The sequence below is a fragment of the Exophiala xenobiotica genome (assembly GCF_000835505.1).
Source record: "Exophiala xenobiotica strain CBS 118157 unplaced genomic scaffold supercont1.1, whole genome shotgun sequence".
Classification (NCBI taxonomy): Eukaryota; Fungi; Ascomycota; class Eurotiomycetes; order Chaetothyriales; family Herpotrichiellaceae; genus Exophiala; species Exophiala xenobiotica.
In genome coordinates, this window is record NW_013562494.1 from 1,487,122 (window position 1) to 1,505,057 (window position 17,936).

Consider the following 17,936-nt stretch of genomic DNA (forward strand, 5'->3'; position numbering starts at 1 on the left):
AGCCCTGTGACTAGCCTTCTGTCGCGGCAACAAACAAGCAGAGCCCCAAGTTGGGTTCACTGGTTCAGCAACGGCGGCCCCAAAATTACTCTGATCTCTCCTGAGGTGGTTGAGCGAGGCAATAGTCAATCAATCGGTACAGAAAAAGTCACACAAAAAATACCAAAACCGTTTAACGAGGTCTCTCGCCGACACTGGTCCAGTTTCTGGGTCGCTTATTCCCAGTGGCCTGCGTTAGTAGCAACGAGGGTTACGAGTACCGAGGTGATCGAGGCTCGTGTCCACCATGCACGAGAGAGGCTTGCCTAGGGCTTTTGCGCAAGTGCCAGGAGGGGGACGGAGGAAAGACGTGACAGCAGTGAAATTGGGCGGTCGCATCTAACCGTAGCTAACAAAGAAGCCGGTGTGACGGGTCGAGCGGCGACCCCATCTAACATACCCACATCCCTGACAGGTACATCGGCCTTGGAGATCACCAAATTGTTCATACAATAGTAAAAGCAAGGTTGTGTGCATGCTTCAGGGGCTTGTTTGCTCTTCAGTCTTCTGAGCCCTGCACTTCAGCCACGGCGGATTGTTTGTCTACTCGGCTCCTCGTGGTTCTCTTGGGGAAGATGGACGAAGTCGTCAGGTCCTTTCTACAAGATCTGGCTGTTGTCCTCCAGCAACTCAACAAGAGTTCCAGGCGTGTATTCCATGATTTCCCTCTCGCTAAACTAACGACTAGCTGATACACCATCAACCTCACGCTTGCTGATCACCCCTTTCAACTGCGAACTGCGGAGAATATCAACACGTGGATGTTTTGTCACTATTTTGAGATCTCGTTCGCCATGTTATCACCGTTGCTCGTGCTGTCGGACGCCATTATCGGTTTTGATACCTCGCTCTATAGATCTTCAGTGTCAAACAGAACGCCCGTGGAAGAGTAAGCTAGGTATTCCTTGTCTACTCCGTAAAGGGTTCCACCGTTCCACGCCAAGTCAATCCTCGTCCCACTTACTTGTACTAGCAATGTCCCAATCGAGGACTGGTGATGTTCTCGAGGCTTTCCACATTCCAGACGTTGCTCGTGTTCATGCTTGACGTGGCGTCGAGCGGTCTGGGCCTGTTTGGAAAATCACCCACGCTTTTGTCCTGCCACGCATATCCAGCAGCTGCCCTGTCATCCAGGCCGAATTCAAGATGCTTGAAGCATGGCGACGATGTTTGACTTCGATTCTGGTTGTCAATTGCTGGCCAACGTTGAGTGCAGAGGTACGGGCGCACATTGAAACCCCCGGTTCCTCTGCCAAGGCGGCCGAATTTCAAGTTAATTCGCTTACTGTCAACGTGAACTCCCAAATCTCGAACATGACGAGTCCACCTCTGGATACTCTATATCACTGCAACACCGGCTCGAAGTCGCACCCTGCACGAAGCTTGATCTTGACAATGTTTTGGACTCTCGGGTGTCTCTATGGAGCCTCATCAGTCATGCTCGGTGCATTCGGTGCCCATGGACTGAAGAAACGGATCGCCGACCCTCAGAGAATTGCAAATTGGTCGACCGCCGCTCATTATCAGGTATCCCATACTCACTCGTGATGCATCGTCATTTACGTCTTGTGCTCACGAATATCTCCTCTTCGACATGCAGCTCTAACTTGGTGTCCCTCACAGCTAGTTCACAGTGGAATTGTGCTCCTGGCAACTTCCGTTGCACCAAAGAATAAGATCGCCGCTTCTTTATTCATCGCCGGCATGACCATGTTCAGCGGTAGCATATATCTGCTGGTCCTTGACCCGCAACGCTTCAAGGCTCTTGGTCCAGTGACACCTCTAGGAGGTGTGTGCTTGATTGCAGGATGGGCAGCTCTCGCCTTTGGTAGTAAAGGGAGACTGGTTCGATAGAGGCAGCAACTAGGGGCCACAACTCAATGTATCAATAGCTCGAGACACCTTACTCGAGGAATCTCCAATCCGCGACAGGTTGATATGTACAACCATTTAGATCCATGAAGAGCATGTATTGAAGGGAGCAGCCACTGAAAATAGCACCCACAGAAGCTGCACAGCTTTAATCATAGACAGCCTGTGAGATGGACGCACGGCTCGTTCTGCCAAAGCGAAGTATTGCCTTGAGCGATCGACATGTGAAGACATGGTGGCGATTGGCTCAATAGCCGCTCTCGAAGCCCGATGGTCCTTTTGCATACCATAGGTATGGGTGGCAGCGAAAATAGCAGTGCAGCGGCTCCAGCTTTCTGGACGATCGTGGATAGGTCTCGCGGTTGGCCATAGGAGCGAAGCTCTCTCTCGCTTCAGAAGTAAAGAAAGATAGAGGTCATCAAAACATATCAGCTCGCTAGAACCAATCCATGGGGAGGCAGATCAGAATGCAACAGCATTGTCTGCGTTCTAGAACCTGGATCTACATCAGAACGTGCAAGGATGGAGAGGGTGTCCCAAAGAACCATGAAGGAATGTTAGCGGCTTATACAAAAGCCTCCCGTCGTTTGAAACAGACACTACAGTTCTATCTACAAAGCTGTGGTGGTCAAGTATGGACACGTCCGGAGCAATTAACGCAACAAACACTCATAAAGTCTGGGGGCCAGTCGCATACTGAGCATAATTTATTGATTGGTGCGAATATCGGCACGACTCAACCTGCCAGATAGCTGGGGCACGCTGGGGGCAGCAGTAGGCTTTCGGGGTGACTCTGGAATGATCCAAGAGACATTACTAATGCCTCGAATAGGGATACTCGAATGTAGCCCGCCATTACCAATGTATAGATCTTACACACATGGGTATTCCATACTCTGATGGCGACACAATGCAGTACTAGCGATGCGAACGACCAGGTTGGCAGTCTTGACCGAAGTATTCCTTTGAAGAAAGACTTTTGGCAAGGACAATGGAACAGACTCCCCCCAGTAGTTTATATGCGCCTAAATCAGGAGCCCTTGAACCCCAATCATGAAGAGACTGCAACTGTCACTCCATAATCTCACCGTGGACATAGACAGCATACAGCCTCTACCGCTAATCCGTCGAAGGTGGCTAATTGTACAAGAATCAAGGGCCTGCTTGCAGATGATGACAGATGGACAGCAAAGAGTCTGATCGAGGACAGTAAAATGACTCCATGCGACACGAGACTTTGATGGTGGCTAGTTTGTGAAAGGCCTTTCAAAGGATGGCGAAGAAATTGCAGGTTAGCGACGTTTTTAGTGGCCAGTGAACGCCTGCGCCGCTGCCGCAACTTCAGACACAACCGTCGAACAACAGCCTCCTCACTTCCCTGATACCATCATCTTCACTGCACCCTCTCTCACCTTCAGCCACCTCCATTATCATCCTCATCAACTCTTCTCACACCCTCTTCGAGACTGCTGATCACCTTTGTTTTTTCTCGTTGCATCCGCATCTGCTTGCCGAGTTTCGCTTCGACTGCACATCCTCGAGTCCCCTGTGCTCGCTTCTCCCATCTCTGCCAGCCCTGTCCGCAACCTACCTCCCACGCGTCCTCGACTCGAACCTCCACGCTCTTTACGAATCCGTTCCTGTGCAAAAATACATACTTGCTATCGTACCGATCGACGAACAAACGTCCACTGAGAGCTACGAATACCACCGTCTTCGTGCACAGATTGATTGAAAATCCCCAATCAGGGGATCTATACCTTTCGATCTTGGCCGAGCCTTGTACTGCCATCTGCCCCCACAACAGAGCGACGGGATCACTTGATGGCTGCTTGCTCCTTTCCACATTGTATGCGGCAGCGTGCATAGTCTCGACTGCGACTCAGGCCTCTCAACTGTTTTTCTTGTCCGTGCCTCAAAAGGCCCGATAAGAGTCACGATTCAAGTCCGATTCTGGCTTCGCATTGATCAAAATCATTTGAATTTCCCAGGATTGTGTTTCGAAATAATTGCACGAAACAACAGCATACTAAGACAATATGAGAGAGGTCAATTTCAGCATTCCTAATGTCAATAAGGCCTCTGTCCATATCACCCCAACCCTCTACGACCGTCGAGCGCTGGACTGTACCTCGACTCTACCCCTAATCAACTCTCTCAACCATCTCGCGTATCTTACCACTTCCTCGGCTCGCATCAGAGATATTCTGACAGTAGATGGCGGGGTTGAACGTCTCATATGCGTATTGAAGGAGGGCAGGAGCAAGGATGAGATGCACATGTGGAAGTGGAACCTTGCGTTCCAATGCATTGTGAACATAGGGGTCCGAGGTTCTGAGGTTGTTCGCACTCGAGTTGTCGAAGCAGATATGGTGCCGGTGATTGCGACTATCCTGTGGGACTACATCTTGGTGATCGAGATGGAAAAAGCAAAGGCGGATGCTGAGCAAGAAAAGCGCAATGGCACTAAACATCCTGCAGGTTCCCGATCTAAACTTTCCCGCGAGCTCCCACAAGACCCCCTCTCAAGGACATCTTTCCTGGAGCATATGAACGCTGCAGCGGATCAGCGCTCTACCCGTCGGCAAGCACCTCCGCCGTCACTTGATTTACCGCAATCCTTTTCTCAGACCTTTGGCACCACAGAGACAGGCACAGCAGACGGCAATGTGACTCCTTCCGGTGTCTTCACCTCGCCACCTGAACGGACTGTGTTCCCGAGACGCGATTTTCACCATCACACACGAGGCCAAGAGAGCAGAGGGTCTTTCCATCGATCTATGAACATGCAAGCACCTGCGACTGCAGTCCCTTCAATGGATACTTCCGATGGGTTTTCATTGCGTCCTGTACGCGAGGTAGACAGATTACCTTCGATGCTGCCGGCCTTGAACACAGGCATCACTTCTCATCCTGACCCACCTACTACGCCCTCCGCTCCTGTCTCCCGTGGACTGTTGTCCCCTATCGGCCGCCGGATGCGCAGACCCTCCATTCGACACCAAAATAGTACCTCTGCTGACCCTGAAGATGTCATGTTGGACGACGTACCGGGCCCTGGCGAAGACCTGCTGGACCCTGATGGTCAGCCAGAAGGCCAAAGCAGAGATCAGACTCGAGATCCCAGCCCACACGATCCAGGAGACTTAGCGGAGCGCCAACCATTGACCTTGACTATTCCTCCTCAACAAGCTCGAGAGATTGACAATGTCGATATTGCTCAGCAAACGCCAATCCTCGCAGGCATGACCAATCCATTAGGACCTGCAGCGCACGAACCTATGGGCGCCTCACCAATACCACCACCACCAACCACAGCTGCCTCTCCTGCAATTCCGTTGAATGCATATCCTAATTTCTTCCTAAGAACCGCTACTGCGACAGCTTCGACGACCGCGTTGATGCCTCGCGACGAGGATGTATTGATGGGTCTGCAATTGCTCGCCTACATTTCAAAATACTGTTACCTTCGCCACTACTTCCAGAAAACCCACCTGGTCCCCAGACTCCGAATTGACAGGGAGGTCGAGAAGATATACGGCCCAATGTGCGGATGCCCGATGTTGCCTGAGCCAACCGAAGATGAAGACGAAGAATTCCTCCAGCCTGATGATTACAACATCTTCCCCTTGGTGGAGAAATTCACTGTAAGACACCACTCCAAGGACATGCAGTATTGGGCCTGTGTGGTCATGCGGAATTTGTGCAGAAAGGACGATGCTCGAGGAGGCATACGCCAGTGCGCCAACTATCAGTGCGGTAAATGGGAAGAATACACACGGCAGTTCGCAAAATGCAGACGTTGCCGGCGAACTAAGTACTGCAGCAAGGTATGTTCTCCATCTGCCAAATGATATTGTGGGACGTGGGAGCTGACTGTCGATAGGAATGCCAACGCGAGTCGTGGAGCATGCATAGGCACTGGTGCCACCTCGAGAATATTTATCTGAACCGCCGATCGAATGCTTAAGCAAACATGAAAACTGCATAGCCACGGAGTATTAACGATTGGGTATTGTTTGGCGTTTGCTGGTTATTGAGTCTCGTCAGACACAGGGTTTTCGGTCCTCAATGCCAAACGGACAGAATGAGCACCCGCTATGATTGATGTACAGCGCATCGCGTTATTGGACGAAGTATGATGTCCTTCGAGGTACATATCACTAAGGGACGAGCTGGACGAGGGCTTGTGACAGTGGAGACGATGAAGGTGCTTTTGGATTGCTGACCTATGGACGTGTCTTGCGGTGACTGTCTGGCCACTGCACCTGGTGATCCTTATTGACTGTTATTGACACAGATGTGTAATCTGACGACGTTACTACTGCACAATGATGAAGAATCGAATACTCGTTTCAAGAATTCCCGTTCAGATCTTTTGCCCGACCCTGCATTTCAAAGACGCTGAAGCAGCGAGCATCGTGGGTCGACGACCAAGTCCCGAAATCGACGCATCGACAAGGCGTAACTCGAGAGAGATACTTCCGCTCTCCCTTCGCAATGCTAGCCTTCTCCGTTATCAATATCTGAGTGATAGGATCATTGCGGCCCGTTGTACTCCGTGGGTTTGGCCTCTGATAGTCTGTTTTTTCGACGGAGGTCTCCGTACTCCGTACCCAAAGCAGAAACAGTATTTATATCTATCGATCGATCGGTTAGTTCTCGTTCCTCTGAGAACTTCCAAGCCCCATCTGCCCTCACCTTGCCATCAAAGTCAGAGGAAGGCCCCGCCATTGTACGACGCACTTCTGAGTCGGACTGTGTGCCCTATTGTGACTGCTGCTGCTTCTCTGCTGGAAGGCAGCAGAGGCTTGTCGAGCCAGAGGTGTAATTATGGGATCGGCCGAGGGGAATACCGGTGCTGTTCAGCTCCCTGTGATTGATGTCTCGAGGTCCACCTCGGAAGTGGGGAAAGGGATGCTCGATGCTGCTATCAAGTACGGCTTTCTCTACATCGACACCAATGGCAGCGGTTTCAGCGAGAGCATAGTAGATCGCCAATTCGAAATCTCAAGACAATTCTTTGCGTTACCCGAGGCCGAGAAGAATAATGTCAAGATCAATGAGGCCGACCGAGGTTATGCAGGGTTGCATGTGGAGAGCCTCGACCCGAAGAGCCAGCGTAAAGGAGATTTCAAAGAGGCTTTCAATATAGGCGAGTCCAAAGACGGGCGACCACAACAGCCTATGCCCAGGTTGCTCGAAGCTCACCTCGCCGAGTTGGGCGAGTTCGAGAACGCTTGTCAGGCTCTGTCCAAACGTGTCCTCGACCTTCTTGCATTAGGACTCGAGGTGACAGAGCCCACCTTCTTCTCATCGCGACACACCCAGCCCAGTGGCTGTACTGTTCGACTCCTGCATTATCCTACGATCCCGTCAGATGTCAACTACCAGCCAGACGTGGACATCCGGGCAGGTGCGCACTCAGATTACGGCAGCATCACTCTGCTTTTCCAGAGACCGTCGCAGCCAGGCCTTGAGATCAGAACGCCGGAGGATACTTGGGCTCCTGTCCCTGTCATTCCTGATGGTTACACGACGTCGAAGACATTCCCACCTATACTCGTGAATATCGGAGACTGCTTGTCTTACTGGACCAACGGCCTTCTCAAGAGTACGGTGCACCGAGTCATTTTCCCCAAGGATGTCAGGCAGGGAGGAGAAGACCGCTACTCAATCGCATATTTTGTGCACCCTGGGGACAAGACTGAGCTTGTGGCTGTCCCAAGTCAGATTGTATCGGAGCACGTATTGGACGAGAATTCGAGCGTAGGATATGGAGGGGGAGCAACGTCAAAACGAGCGATGACTGCGAGGGAGCATTTGATGAACAGATTAGAGGCGACCTACGGATTCAGACAGAACGCAAAGGAGGTGGCCGCTACTGCATGATTCATAGCAATGAGGTGGCGGTGTGTATGCATAGACTCGTGATGTTGAGAAAGCATTCTTCTGCTCAAGCTTTCGGCGGTTCAACTTCCAATGCACGCACGCATTGATCGCCACGAGTAGGTCAGTCATAGCAAGGCTACGCCTCAGCCTCGTGCGCACTGATGCATCCAGTACGTCCCCCCTGGCCCGGTTAGCTTTGGGCTGTGGATGGTGCCCGCTTCCCCCAGATGACACTTGGCACCACTTGATTTCCAGGCGCGAACCCACCTGGAATAATACCATTCCCGTAGTTCCAGTGGAGGTTTCCAAAAAGTTCAGAGAGGTCTCTTGTACCTGCTTCAGACAAACAACTGCTGGCCCTGCACTTTTTGTGCCCTTCTCTCTTACTTCACAGCGTTCACGGATTTCTTTTCTCCTCTCTCCCTCTTCTGATCTTCCTTTCGTACTTCATTTAGCGTTCCAACATGTCAGGTATGGCTGCGCGCAATCTTACACTCTTTCCTTTCTCACAGTTAGCTCCAGTCCAGAAGTTCGACCAATGGGTCAATAAACATATCGAGCTCTGTCCTTTGAACTTGCTCAAGGATGCCGTCATTGGTGTCGATGCCTCATACTATCTTGACCTACGCATCAACAACGAAGTCGAACCTCTCAAACATGCTCTTGGTGGCCTACCCTTTACCCTGAAGAAAGCCATAGAAGACGATATCTCCCTCCTGCGCCAGCATGGTGTCACTCTGGTCTTTGTGTTCAGTGGCCTTGACTATGTGGATAAGAGCCCCCCGGACTCGCAGTCAGTGGAAAGTAGAAGAGCCCAGGAAGAAGCATGGCACGAATATTTGAGCGGCAACAGCAAGGGGACGGTCTCACACTTCTCCAAGGCCAAATACCACATCGATGTAATGACGAGAACGCTCCAAAAGATATTGGCTGAGAACAAGATTGAATTCATGGTGGCACCGTACAGCGCAACAGCACAAGTGAGTCAATACAACGCACTCTACCATACCTGGACCCTGACGTGAAGCCAGTTGGCCTATCTTCTCAAACTGGAAGACCAATACATAGACGCCGTCATGGGCAACACCGAGTGCTTTCTTTTTGGCGTCGACAGAGTGGTGACGGATATCAATGTCAACAAGTCAGCGCTGACCTTGATCAGCAAAGGAGTGTGCGAAGATCTACTGAAGGTCAACGATGACATGCTCCGAGATGCTCAACTCCTCCTCGGAACATCGTTTACGCCCACTTTCCCAATCCTCGAAGCAATGGCGACTACAAAATCCACAGGGATCACTGATGCAATCACCTTACTAAATGGCGCAGGGAAGTCTGTGGTACAACTCTGCAACTTCCACCGCGACCATCCACAAGTTCAAGCTCTGTCATACGCGGATCGATACAAGAAAGCCATCATGACAATCCGGCACCATGTTATCATGGAGAAGAACGGCGTCGTCGCTCCGCGAAATTTTGACGAAGCTCCTGGCGATGTCCACGAATTTGTCGGACAGCGACTGCCAGAGGAGCTGTTCTTCTACATCTCGAAAGGCTTACTTGGCCCCCAAATACCCAATTGGCTGACCTCTGGAGAGATTGTGCTCAACCTTGCCGGGGGATCTTATGATTCGGAGCCCTACCGCAGACTGATGATCCAATCACTCAACCGATACCGGACGGAAGCTCTGAAAATTCTAGCAGAGTCACTCCACTACTACTACCAGTCAAGAGTCATCAAAGTCGAGCCATGGGTTCCACAGGACACCAGCAGCTTGACCATCGAGATCAGAAATACTCCAGCCATGAAAGGCAAACTGGCGCAGTGGAAAGTCCGTGGCCCTGACATTGAGAGTGTGCTGTCAAACACCAGCGTAGGTCCCAAGAGCGCCGGTTAGTTGCATCTAGATGTTGACTCAAGCAGGACTCCATCCTCTTCTTACGCTGCCTTCGTACGTTGCAGGATGAGCAATTCACCCCAAAGACATTTGTCAAGGGCAAACAAGAATATCCAGCCTTGCGCACTGCGGACGAAGTTCTTGTCAATTCGGTGTTCCGATTCCTACACGTTCGTGGATATGTCGATGACAAGCACGCTCTGACCACCTGGGGCAAGGTTTTAGAAACCGCATTGGCAATTTCAGATGAAGAGAGCACTGTTATAGGAGTTGAAATGCTCAGACTAGGGCTATTCACCTCTAACTTTGCCACAGGGACACCTCCTTCTAAAACCGGTTTGTCCTGTCCCAGGCCGTCGTCGAATACTTGACTGATTCTCGTCCAGACAAGGATTACGAAAAGAAGACATTCTCAAATCTCATCTCAAAGACTGCTTGCTTGGGTAGAATCCGGCATAAAGCTATGGGATTTGTTGGACCACTTGACCGGGAAAAGCTAACCTTTGCATGGAAGGTTACTGCTGTCCGCACGACACTGAGAGATCTTCTGGAAACCATCATGACGAGCATGTTTCTGAATGGTGAAGTGGAACGAGACCGTTCAGATTGGACGGATTTGAGCCAGAAGTACGTATTGCTCTCTCTGTCATGTCATACAAAGCTGACGCCCCTTGTAGGCTTCCATTCATTGACGATCATGGGTCCGGCCTCGGCATAGCAGTCAAGACTTACCTGGATGCTTTCGATGATGACCAGGAGATCACTGAGACCCTGAAGAAGACCATCAAGCAGCAAGAGGGAAAATATAGTTGGTTTCAACAACTCAAAAGTGGCGGCGGTCTGACCAGGAGTCTGGATCAAGCTTGGAAAATTTGGGATGCTGTAAGTTCAGTCAGCGGGACAAAGTGCCCAATGCTGACCTCTTGGCAGATATACGCAGCAAGTCAAGTTCCTGGTGCAGATATCAGGGAAGCCAAACTCTTCTCTGAGGCGAACGACTGGCTTGCTATCCGACGATAGAAAGTCGACAATGTTTAGACAGGAGATCATTGTTGAAGTCCATATGGACAACGAATCGGCATCAGTTCGAAGATCATCTACTACTGAGCCGAGCAAGCCTTGGCTCTGAGATCGCCCTAGTAGGGAGAATCACACATCAACAGAGAAAGCATCTGCAACCCTAAAGCAGGCTCATAGCGACAAGCTGGGAGACCCACACTTGCGAATCTGCAGGGCTGTGCTTTGCCATTTCTGGAGACCACCAGCGCATCCCGTCCAGCATATCGCACGAAGGTCCTCGAAGTGAGGTGGACGGACTGGACGCAATATCCTGGGATAAGTTTTCTCTCATCTTCAGATCCATAGACGTTGCATCTTGTTGCCAACCTCTATCAGAAGGAGGAAATACACCAATGAAAGTGGGTGTGAAGTGAGCATCGTTTGCTCGCTGGCTCTGTTCTCATTGTATTGATAGAGTCGAGCTTTGTCGATGCCACAGTGTTTTGGCACCTCAGAGTGGTTCTCTTTCCAACTCTGTGCCAACTAGCTGGGCTTTCTAGGCGAACAATGCTCAGTCCGGGATGATCAAGTATATCATGGAATAGTATTATGGTCAATTTCAGCTGCTTCCGCAATGCCGGGCTCAGTTTAGACGCTGGCTCGGTGGAGGTGAGCTTCGAAGGGCAGGTCGCATTCTGTACTGACTATTGAGCATTCATGAAGTCGAAAAGGTCTGAGTTAGTGGTCGAGAGCCGTCCCTGGAATTCATTTATATTGTCCACGGTTATCCAACTCGACTGTCGGCTCGCAAGTCCTAAACCGGAAATCATAACTCCTCTCTGTACAAGCGGCGTGATATGCATTGGATTGGATTGGCTCTCGGCGGATCTCACGGCGCGCTCTTGTCCACTGGATCTACGGAGTATGCATCTATCCATTAGACCCCAAAGCCACCAGACTGGATCGCGACGTCAGAGTCACGCGAGGCTCGTCTTCACTGCATCGCATGCTCGTCGTTTGCCAACAACAGGCGATGTCGCACAAGTGTGAGGCCCAAGTATGCTGGACACTGCCTCACATCAACACCAACCTCAGCCTCAACGAGAGCATTCTACGTTAAGGGAGCACATCGAGATGGACGACAGTGGCATGACGAGGAATTCGTCCAGACAGAGACTTCTCGATGTCGGAGATGAGACTAACGCGAGTAGAGGGCTCCCTAGCGTCGCGAAACACACGCTGGGACTCATCCTTTTGCTCTGTGTGGTGTTCTTATGGACATTGTCGAATTTCTTGGGTAGCGTGCGTATAATCACCTTTCCTTACTCCGTTCAAGACGAGACTGACAAGAGATGTGACAGAGCATATTTGCCGATAACACCTACGCGAAGCCCTTTTTCCTGACGTATCTCAACACGAGTATGTTTATGCTGGCTATGATCCCAACGCTGGTTCGGATGGGATACAGAAGACACAGAGACCACGGAGATTTGTATACGAGAGTACGCTCGACGTTCTCAAGAAGAGGGAAATACAGGCGGCTGTCGAACAACGACACGACAGGCTTGGAAGATGCAGTGGCCGAACATGAAGCGCAGGCGTTTCTCGCTCCAGACGGCAAACCCTCGCCCGACACTTTGAGAAGCCAGGAAGTGGACGTGGATGAGAAGGAAAGTCAGAAACATCTAGGCATCATTCCAACAGCACGTCTTTCACTCATGTTCTGCATCCTCTGGTTCGGCGCGAATTACTTCGCTATGGCGTGTCTGCAACACACGACGGTAGCGTCGACCACGATCTTGACGTCAACGTCCAGTTTCTGGACCCTCATGATCGGAGCCCTCACCGGTACCGAGAAGTTCACATGGCGCAAGCTCTTAGGCGTGCTAGGATCGCTGGTCGGAATCGTCCTCATTTCGCAAGTTGATCTATCGGCCAGTGCTGACGATGAAGTCGGCTCCCCGTCTCCGCGGGCACGAGCAGTTGACACATTCCCCGACAAGTCACCGAGAGAAATGGCCATTGGCGACGCCATGGCGTTGCTCTCGGCCGTGATATACGGTCTATACACGATCACGCTCAAGAAGACGACCATAAAGGCACTGCCGAGATCGTTGGATATGGCGCTGTTCTTTGGGCTGGTGGGCCTGTGGAACATCATACTGTTGTGGCCCCTGTTTCCGATACTGCATTTCACCGGGCACGAAGCATTCGGACTCCCTCCTAGCCGACATATCTGGACAATTCTACTGGTCAACAGCATGAGTAGTCTGTTGAGTGATATCTGCTGGGCGTATGCGATGGTTCTGACGAGCCCTCTTGTGGTGACGGTGGGGTTGAGTCTGACTATCCCGTTGAGTTTGGTGGGCGAGATGGTGCTCCAGGGACGGTATGAGGGGTTGGTTTATTGGCTTGGGGCGGCAATTGTGGTGGGCAGTTTTGTTTTCGTGGATCATGAGGAGAGGGAGGAAGAGTGTCAGCCTCGGAGCGAGCTTCAGGCCGAACAGCACACGACAGGCGGCGTGGTTCGACCGGAGTACACTGTCCACCGAATTTCGCATGGATCGACTGCAAGAGAGAGCAACGACACGGCGATAACACAAGCCTCGCCGAGCCGGTCAGCGGCTGATGTGAAATCAACGACGTATGGTCCTGCGTCGCCACTTCCACAGGGACTAGACCAGGCTTCTGCTGAAGGTTCGAAGCAAGGCTTCTGGAGCAGCATCCTCTCAGGTGGAGGTGGCGGAAACGCCTCGAGCGATGATGACGATGACGATGATTTCTTGGACAGTGATTCCGATTAGAGGGCGAAGGCATGTATTTCTATGATTTTATGGGCATGGGATTCGGCATGGGCGCTCGGTTTCGGACAAGATACATGTAGACTTGATACCCGATCTCTTGATCTACAATTGTGAACTCGATTTGCTCCAGGGTTGCGATTCCTACGCATGGCCCGAGTGACCATAACAACATTACGGCGGTACGCGGCCTGGCAACGGCCTTCCGAAGCTCATGTCGCATCGCTGCGCTCTAGGCAAGGCAGGGCCGTCTAGTGGAGTAAAGCTACAAGGCAAGAGGATTCTGACTCTGAGTAAATGGGCGCAAAGAAGGACTCCCAATCCCGTGGGACTGTGGAAAAGTTGCTTCAGGCTCGATTTTCGAGGTGACCAGAAGCATACGTCTCATTGCCGTCAGACATCACCAGCTTTATCGAGGAGGTAAGAGACATGGAGTTTGCCTTCGTCGTCGTGATCATTACATCGTAGTGTCATACCCTCTCTCGCCATCGTTGCACCGGAGACTGTCCACCCCAGGGCGGTCCACTGCTGCAACTGATCTGTTCCATTTCGTTTGTCTTCATCATCCTACAATGCATTCCGTTTCCAGTCCGCTTATAGGGGATGACAGAAACGACGCGGCTTACTCCAGGCCCAAGTCTCGCATGGTTGGCATGCCATCTCTCCAGGGACGGACCTGGCCTTCTCCAGGCAATTCGACCCCATTCGGCAAGCACACCCTGGGGAAACCATCCCTCGTCCAGACATACTCCTCTTCATTGACGTTGAGGCTCTCAAAGGCACCAGGCATTGGTCGCGATTTACTATCGTCGTCGTCGTGGTGTTTCGCTACCACCCACAGGCTTCGGACCTCATGTGCCTGATCCTCATCGACAAGAACAAGTGCACCACTGTGCCATCCTGCCGCGGCAATGGCGATAGAGAAGTAGGCACCGAGATGGGAATAGTCACCTGCACTTCGCTTCTCCTCGCTGTTCTTTTGGAGCAGGCGATCGGGCGTAGCGGCAGGCCCTTCATCCCAGTGTTTGCCCTCTTGCTCAATCCATTCGCTAAAAGCCGCCTGCTCGTTGCTGCCATCTTGCAATATTTCCAGAGCTGTACGACCGTCGACTTTGACATCGAGCAGTCGTAGCCGCTCTTCCAACCACTGAAGCCAGTCTTTGCGTTGAGGTTCGAACCAGACTTGACGGCCGCGAAGATAAGCGGTGTCACATACGTAGGCGTCTGCGCGGGAGACAGGATTTCGCCGATAAAGCCCACGGAAACGTGCACCTGCCTGCAGATCTCCCAAACCTAGAGAGCCACAACGTTGTGGTTCCGTACCGTAAGAGGTGATCTTTCCGTTGGCGTGCAAAGCGTGATAATGATAGTCACCGTAGGCCAGGCCGATGACTCCTGTATGCTGGAGTGCGGGAACATCTCGGGGTCGGGAAGCAAGCAGGTCTGTCATGATAGACCAGTTTCTGGACTCTAGTAGATCAGGCTGGTCCTTTATGGCTTCTGCACATCGTCTGAGATAGTCAACATCACCTGCAAGGACTTCACCAGATGCCGTGAAAACACCGAATCTCTGGAACTGGCCTTGGATGTCCTTCAACTCGCGGTCTGTCGCACTGAAACCAGGAACCTCAAAGGGAGAACTCGTTGGCTCTTCCTGTTCAGGATTATCAACATGCATGTCACAGGCATAGATTTTCGAGTCGCTGGTGATCCAGACTAAGAAGTCCATCAGCACAATATGCTTGACGGCAACGACGTAGCCATCGTCGGTCGTCCGTCGTGCTGTTCCAGGGACGGTCTTCTCCTTGACGTGAACGCTATCTTCCATTTCATCGGTCTGGTTGTTCCGAAGAGGTTCCCAGAATATGAGTCCAGCTTCAGGTACGTAAGCGGAGCTTTGTTCCCATCCTGCGGCTACTCTGGTAGGTTTTCCTCCAAAATCTCTCCCGCCTCTGGGGAAGATTTTCAGTCCCTTGGCGTTGATTCTGTCCCAAGAGATGATCTCACCATCATCAGTCAAGGCCAATATGTGACGTCTGCCCGATGAGAACTGACGGACTGCAGAGGTACTCTGGGTCAGGTACTCGAGTCGAGTGAACTCTTTGGTGGACTGCCCTACAGGGATGCCGTTGAGGGAATCGATGATACCGACAGTATAGAGCTGTCCATGAGACGAAAGAATTGAGGTTGACCAGCCCCCACATTGCAGGTCAGCTATCACTCCCACTTCGTCAGGCACGTGGGTCGCTGTTGGCCAACTTGATGAAGTTCTTTGAAAGATCTGGGCTGGGTATGGCCGAACACGCGGGAGTATCCTTGGAGGTGCCAATCCTCGATGTGGAGTGGGAAGAGCTCGCCCGGGACCTAGATTGCCTTTCAACCCCTGACCCCAGGTATAGAGTTGAGTCTGGGTCTTCAGACGCTTGTAGAGCCAGTACCAGCGTGGGCCATCGGCAGCAAGCAAAGGGCTGATTGGAAGACGGAAGGTATTGGAGGTCTGGATTCGCCAATAAAAGGAGGCTTGCCGGTACTCTGGATAGATTGCCTTTGAAACCTGACAGAATGCAAGATAGTCTCGAGGTTGCAGATGAGAGAGAACAATAGTCAGAACGTCCTCGGGCAGATCTATGAGAGGCATCTTTGGCAAACACCAGAGATGGGATAGAGGTGGTTTGTTGTTTTATGAAGAACAAACCTGGACAAAAGGGAGAGGGCCATGAGCAGAGTGTTGTGATATGCTACGCCTGGCACCTCTGGGGCCTTGCAATGGCCTGTCACAAAGGTACCATCACCTTGGCCATTGATGGACAGTGATGTCAGAAACAGGGGCCAGATGGAGGTCTTGGCAGCGGACGACAAGAGGCGGCGACTTGACACTTTTTGGGCTGCAGCAACCTGCATCAAACCAAGCACGCACCATCATATCACAACCTGCAGCCAGACTCAGTTCGCCGTGCAAACATTTCTAGTCTGTGGGGTCCAGCCAACAGACCACTCCTGCGTTCGTTGGAATTCTCTGACTGACGATATCATAGTTTCCCATCTGAAGCGTTTCTGCTTCCGTATCCCTCTCCTCGTTCCGTGTCCGAATTCCATTGTCCATCCGCTACCTATCCGTAACCATGTCGGACGCAACCGAAGCCAAACCAACCCCATCAGCCGATCAGACTGCCTCTTCCGAACCAAGATTGGCTCAACATGAAACCAATTTAGTCCAGAACCCGTTGGGGGATCCCTCATCCGAGGCACCAGCCAGCGAGACCAAGTCTTCCACGGTCGCTGAAACCGCAGCCAATGCTGCCACCAGTGCTGCCAGTACCGCCTCCGCCGCTGCAACTGGCGTCAAGGACTCTGTCTTTTCCATGTTTGGAGGTGGTGCAAAAAAAGAGAGAAAAGTCGAAGAAGATGAGGGTGCAAAGGATGAGCCAAGCGGTAGTTCCAAGGCCAAAAAAGAAGACGAGGATGAGGTAAGAAATGTCTGAGGTATTGCTACGAGGACGCTGGCTGATCAAGATGGTTACTGCAGGACAAAGCCGAAGAAGAAGAAGCCGATGTCGAATTCGAGCCTGTTGTTCGCCTGACGGAGAAAGTCGACACCAAGACCAATGAGGAGTTGGAGGAACAAGTTTTCAAGATGCGTGCTAAGCTCTTCAAGTTTGACCGTGAGTCAAGAGAGTGGAAGGAGCGAGGCACCGGTGATGTTCGACTGCTCAGACACAAAGAAAATGGCAAGACAAGATTGGTTATGCGACGTGACAAGACCCTCAAAGTTTGCGCCAACCACTACGGTAAGTCAGATTCAGATTTTATCTTGGGCCTCCGTCTGATCCAGTCTAGTCACTCCTGATATGAAGCTATCTCCCAATGTTGGCAGCGACCGCAGTTGGGTTTGGAACGTTGCTGCGGATGTCAGCGAAGGCGAGCCTGAAGCTCAAACATTGGCCATCCGTTTTGGTAACAGCGAGAGTAAGGCGAACCCAGCCAGTCTTTCTTTTCATGATACTAACCTGGGGCAGATGCCAACCTGTTCAAGGAAGCATTCATCAAGGCTCAGCAGGAGAACGAGGCCTTGTTCCAGAAGTAACAAGGCGTCTGCATCATAGCGATCCCGAAATGTTGTGTTTGTTGATTGATATCCTGCATGGAATCTTGGACGATTCAGCAATGCGATGCTTACGAAGAGGCACGAAGAGAGTCAGCGTTGACACCCTTGATGACACTACCCATCTCAGCCTTCAATCCTAGATAGAGACGGTGTTCGAAGCCACCTCAGCAATGAATGAGATGAAGAAGCAGAGATCCTCTTAGTATCTTCCATGTTCCTGGCGCTTTACTGAAAGAGGGGCCAAAGTCATTCTAGCTCGTCCAGATTGGCCGCTAACCGCAAAAGTAAAGAGAACTCCTCCTCGGCTAAGTTGCCCTTTCCGACCCCGCATAG

The 17,936-nt window shown here is 51.5% G+C and overlaps 6 protein-coding genes across 8 annotated transcripts; 5 read left to right on the top strand and 1 right to left on the bottom strand.

Annotated features, from left to right (window-relative positions):
* Positions 1-2,826: 2,826 nt before the first annotated feature.
* Positions 2,827-6,273, top strand: PV05_00586 (uncharacterized protein). The gene is made up of 2 exons (XM_013465491.1): positions 2,827-5,741; positions 5,798-6,273. Exons 1-2 carry the CDS (start codon positions 3,951-3,953, stop codon positions 5,879-5,881), a joined length of 1,875 nt encoding a protein of 624 aa, XP_013320945.1. The 5' UTR covers positions 2,827-3,950; the 3' UTR covers positions 5,882-6,273.
* A 283-nt stretch (positions 6,274-6,556) lies between these two features.
* Positions 6,557-7,867, top strand: PV05_00587 (uncharacterized protein). Its single transcript, XM_013465492.1, has one exon. It carries the CDS (start codon positions 6,745-6,747, stop codon positions 7,801-7,803), a length of 1,059 nt encoding a protein of 352 aa, XP_013320946.1. The 5' UTR covers positions 6,557-6,744; the 3' UTR covers positions 7,804-7,867.
* Positions 7,868-8,129: 262 nt separating this feature from the next.
* Positions 8,130-11,346, top strand: PV05_00588. Of its 2 annotated transcripts, XM_013465494.1 has the most exons (7): positions 8,130-8,274; positions 8,326-8,783; positions 8,835-9,674; positions 9,725-10,034; positions 10,085-10,325; positions 10,376-10,580; positions 10,629-11,346. In XM_013465494.1, the coding sequence occupies exons 1-7, from the start codon at positions 8,268-8,270 to the stop codon at positions 10,716-10,718; spliced, it is 2,151 nt and encodes a 716-aa protein (XP_013320948.1). In that variant the 5' UTR covers positions 8,130-8,267; the 3' UTR covers positions 10,719-11,346. The 2 variants fall into 2 exon arrangements, with proteins under 2 accessions (XP_013320948.1, XP_013320947.1); XM_013465493.1 differs by having other exon boundaries at positions 9,725-10,325.
* Positions 11,347-11,592: 246 nt separating this feature from the next.
* Positions 11,593-13,631, top strand: PV05_00589 (uncharacterized protein). The gene is made up of 2 exons (XM_013465495.1): positions 11,593-11,999; positions 12,059-13,631. The coding sequence occupies exons 1-2, from the start codon at positions 11,757-11,759 to the stop codon at positions 13,499-13,501; spliced, it is 1,686 nt and encodes a 561-aa protein (XP_013320949.1). The 5' UTR covers positions 11,593-11,756; the 3' UTR covers positions 13,502-13,631.
* On the bottom strand, positions 13,498-16,286 carry PV05_00590 (uncharacterized protein). Its single transcript, XM_013465496.1, has one exon. The coding sequence runs from the start codon at positions 16,134-16,136 to the stop codon at positions 14,121-14,123; it is 2,016 nt and encodes a 671-aa protein (XP_013320950.1). The 5' UTR covers positions 16,137-16,286; the 3' UTR covers positions 13,498-14,120.
* A 90-nt stretch (positions 16,287-16,376) lies between these two features.
* On the top strand, positions 16,377-17,797 carry PV05_00591. 2 transcript variants are annotated; one of them, XM_013465497.1, is made up of 5 exons: positions 16,377-16,466; positions 16,534-16,965; positions 17,025-17,286; positions 17,336-17,464; positions 17,515-17,797. In XM_013465497.1, the coding sequence occupies exons 2-5, from the start codon at positions 16,621-16,623 to the stop codon at positions 17,580-17,582; spliced, it is 804 nt and encodes a 267-aa protein (XP_013320951.1). In that variant the 5' UTR covers positions 16,377-16,466; positions 16,534-16,620; the 3' UTR covers positions 17,583-17,797. The 2 variants fall into 2 exon arrangements, with proteins under 2 accessions (XP_013320951.1, XP_013320952.1); XM_013465498.1 differs by having other exon boundaries at positions 16,377-16,965.
* The last annotated feature ends 139 nt before the right edge of the window (positions 17,798-17,936 follow it).

Bases quoted from the DNA above. Each gene is read 5' to 3' on its own strand.
- PV05_00591 (XM_013465498.1), top strand. From the start codon at position 16,621: ATGTCGGACGCAACCGAAGCCAAACCAACCCCATCAGCCGATCAGACT. The intron at 16,966-17,024 runs GTAAGAAATGTC...TGGTTACTGCAG, and splicing joins AAAAAGAAGACGAGGATGAG to GACAAAGCCGAAGAAGAAGA. The intron at 17,465-17,514 runs GTAAGGCGAACC...AACCTGGGGCAG, and splicing joins CCGTTTTGGTAACAGCGAGA to ATGCCAACCTGTTCAAGGAA.
- PV05_00588 (XM_013465494.1), top strand. The intron at 9,675-9,724 runs GTAGGTCCCAAG...TGACTCAAGCAG, and splicing joins GTGTGCTGTCAAACACCAGC to GACTCCATCCTCTTCTTACG. The intron at 10,581-10,628 runs GTAAGTTCAGTC...ACCTCTTGGCAG, and splicing joins CTTGGAAAATTTGGGATGCT to ATATACGCAGCAAGTCAAGT.
- PV05_00587 (XM_013465492.1), top strand. From the start codon at position 6,745: ATGGGATCGGCCGAGGGGAATACCGGTGCTGTTCAGCTCCCTGTGATT.
- PV05_00589 (XM_013465495.1), top strand. From the start codon at position 11,757: ATGCTGGACACTGCCTCACATCAACACCAACCTCAGCCTCAACGAGAG. The intron at 12,000-12,058 runs GTGCGTATAATC...GAGATGTGACAG, and splicing joins TGTCGAATTTCTTGGGTAGC to AGCATATTTGCCGATAACAC.
- PV05_00586 (XM_013465491.1), top strand. From the start codon at position 3,951: ATGAGAGAGGTCAATTTCAGCATTCCTAATGTCAATAAGGCCTCTGTC. The intron at 5,742-5,797 runs GTATGTTCTCCA...GACTGTCGATAG, and splicing joins GAACTAAGTACTGCAGCAAG to GAATGCCAACGCGAGTCGTG.
- PV05_00590 (XM_013465496.1), bottom strand. From the start codon at position 16,136: ATGCCTCTCATAGATCTGCCCGAGGACGTTCTGACTATTGTTCTCTCT.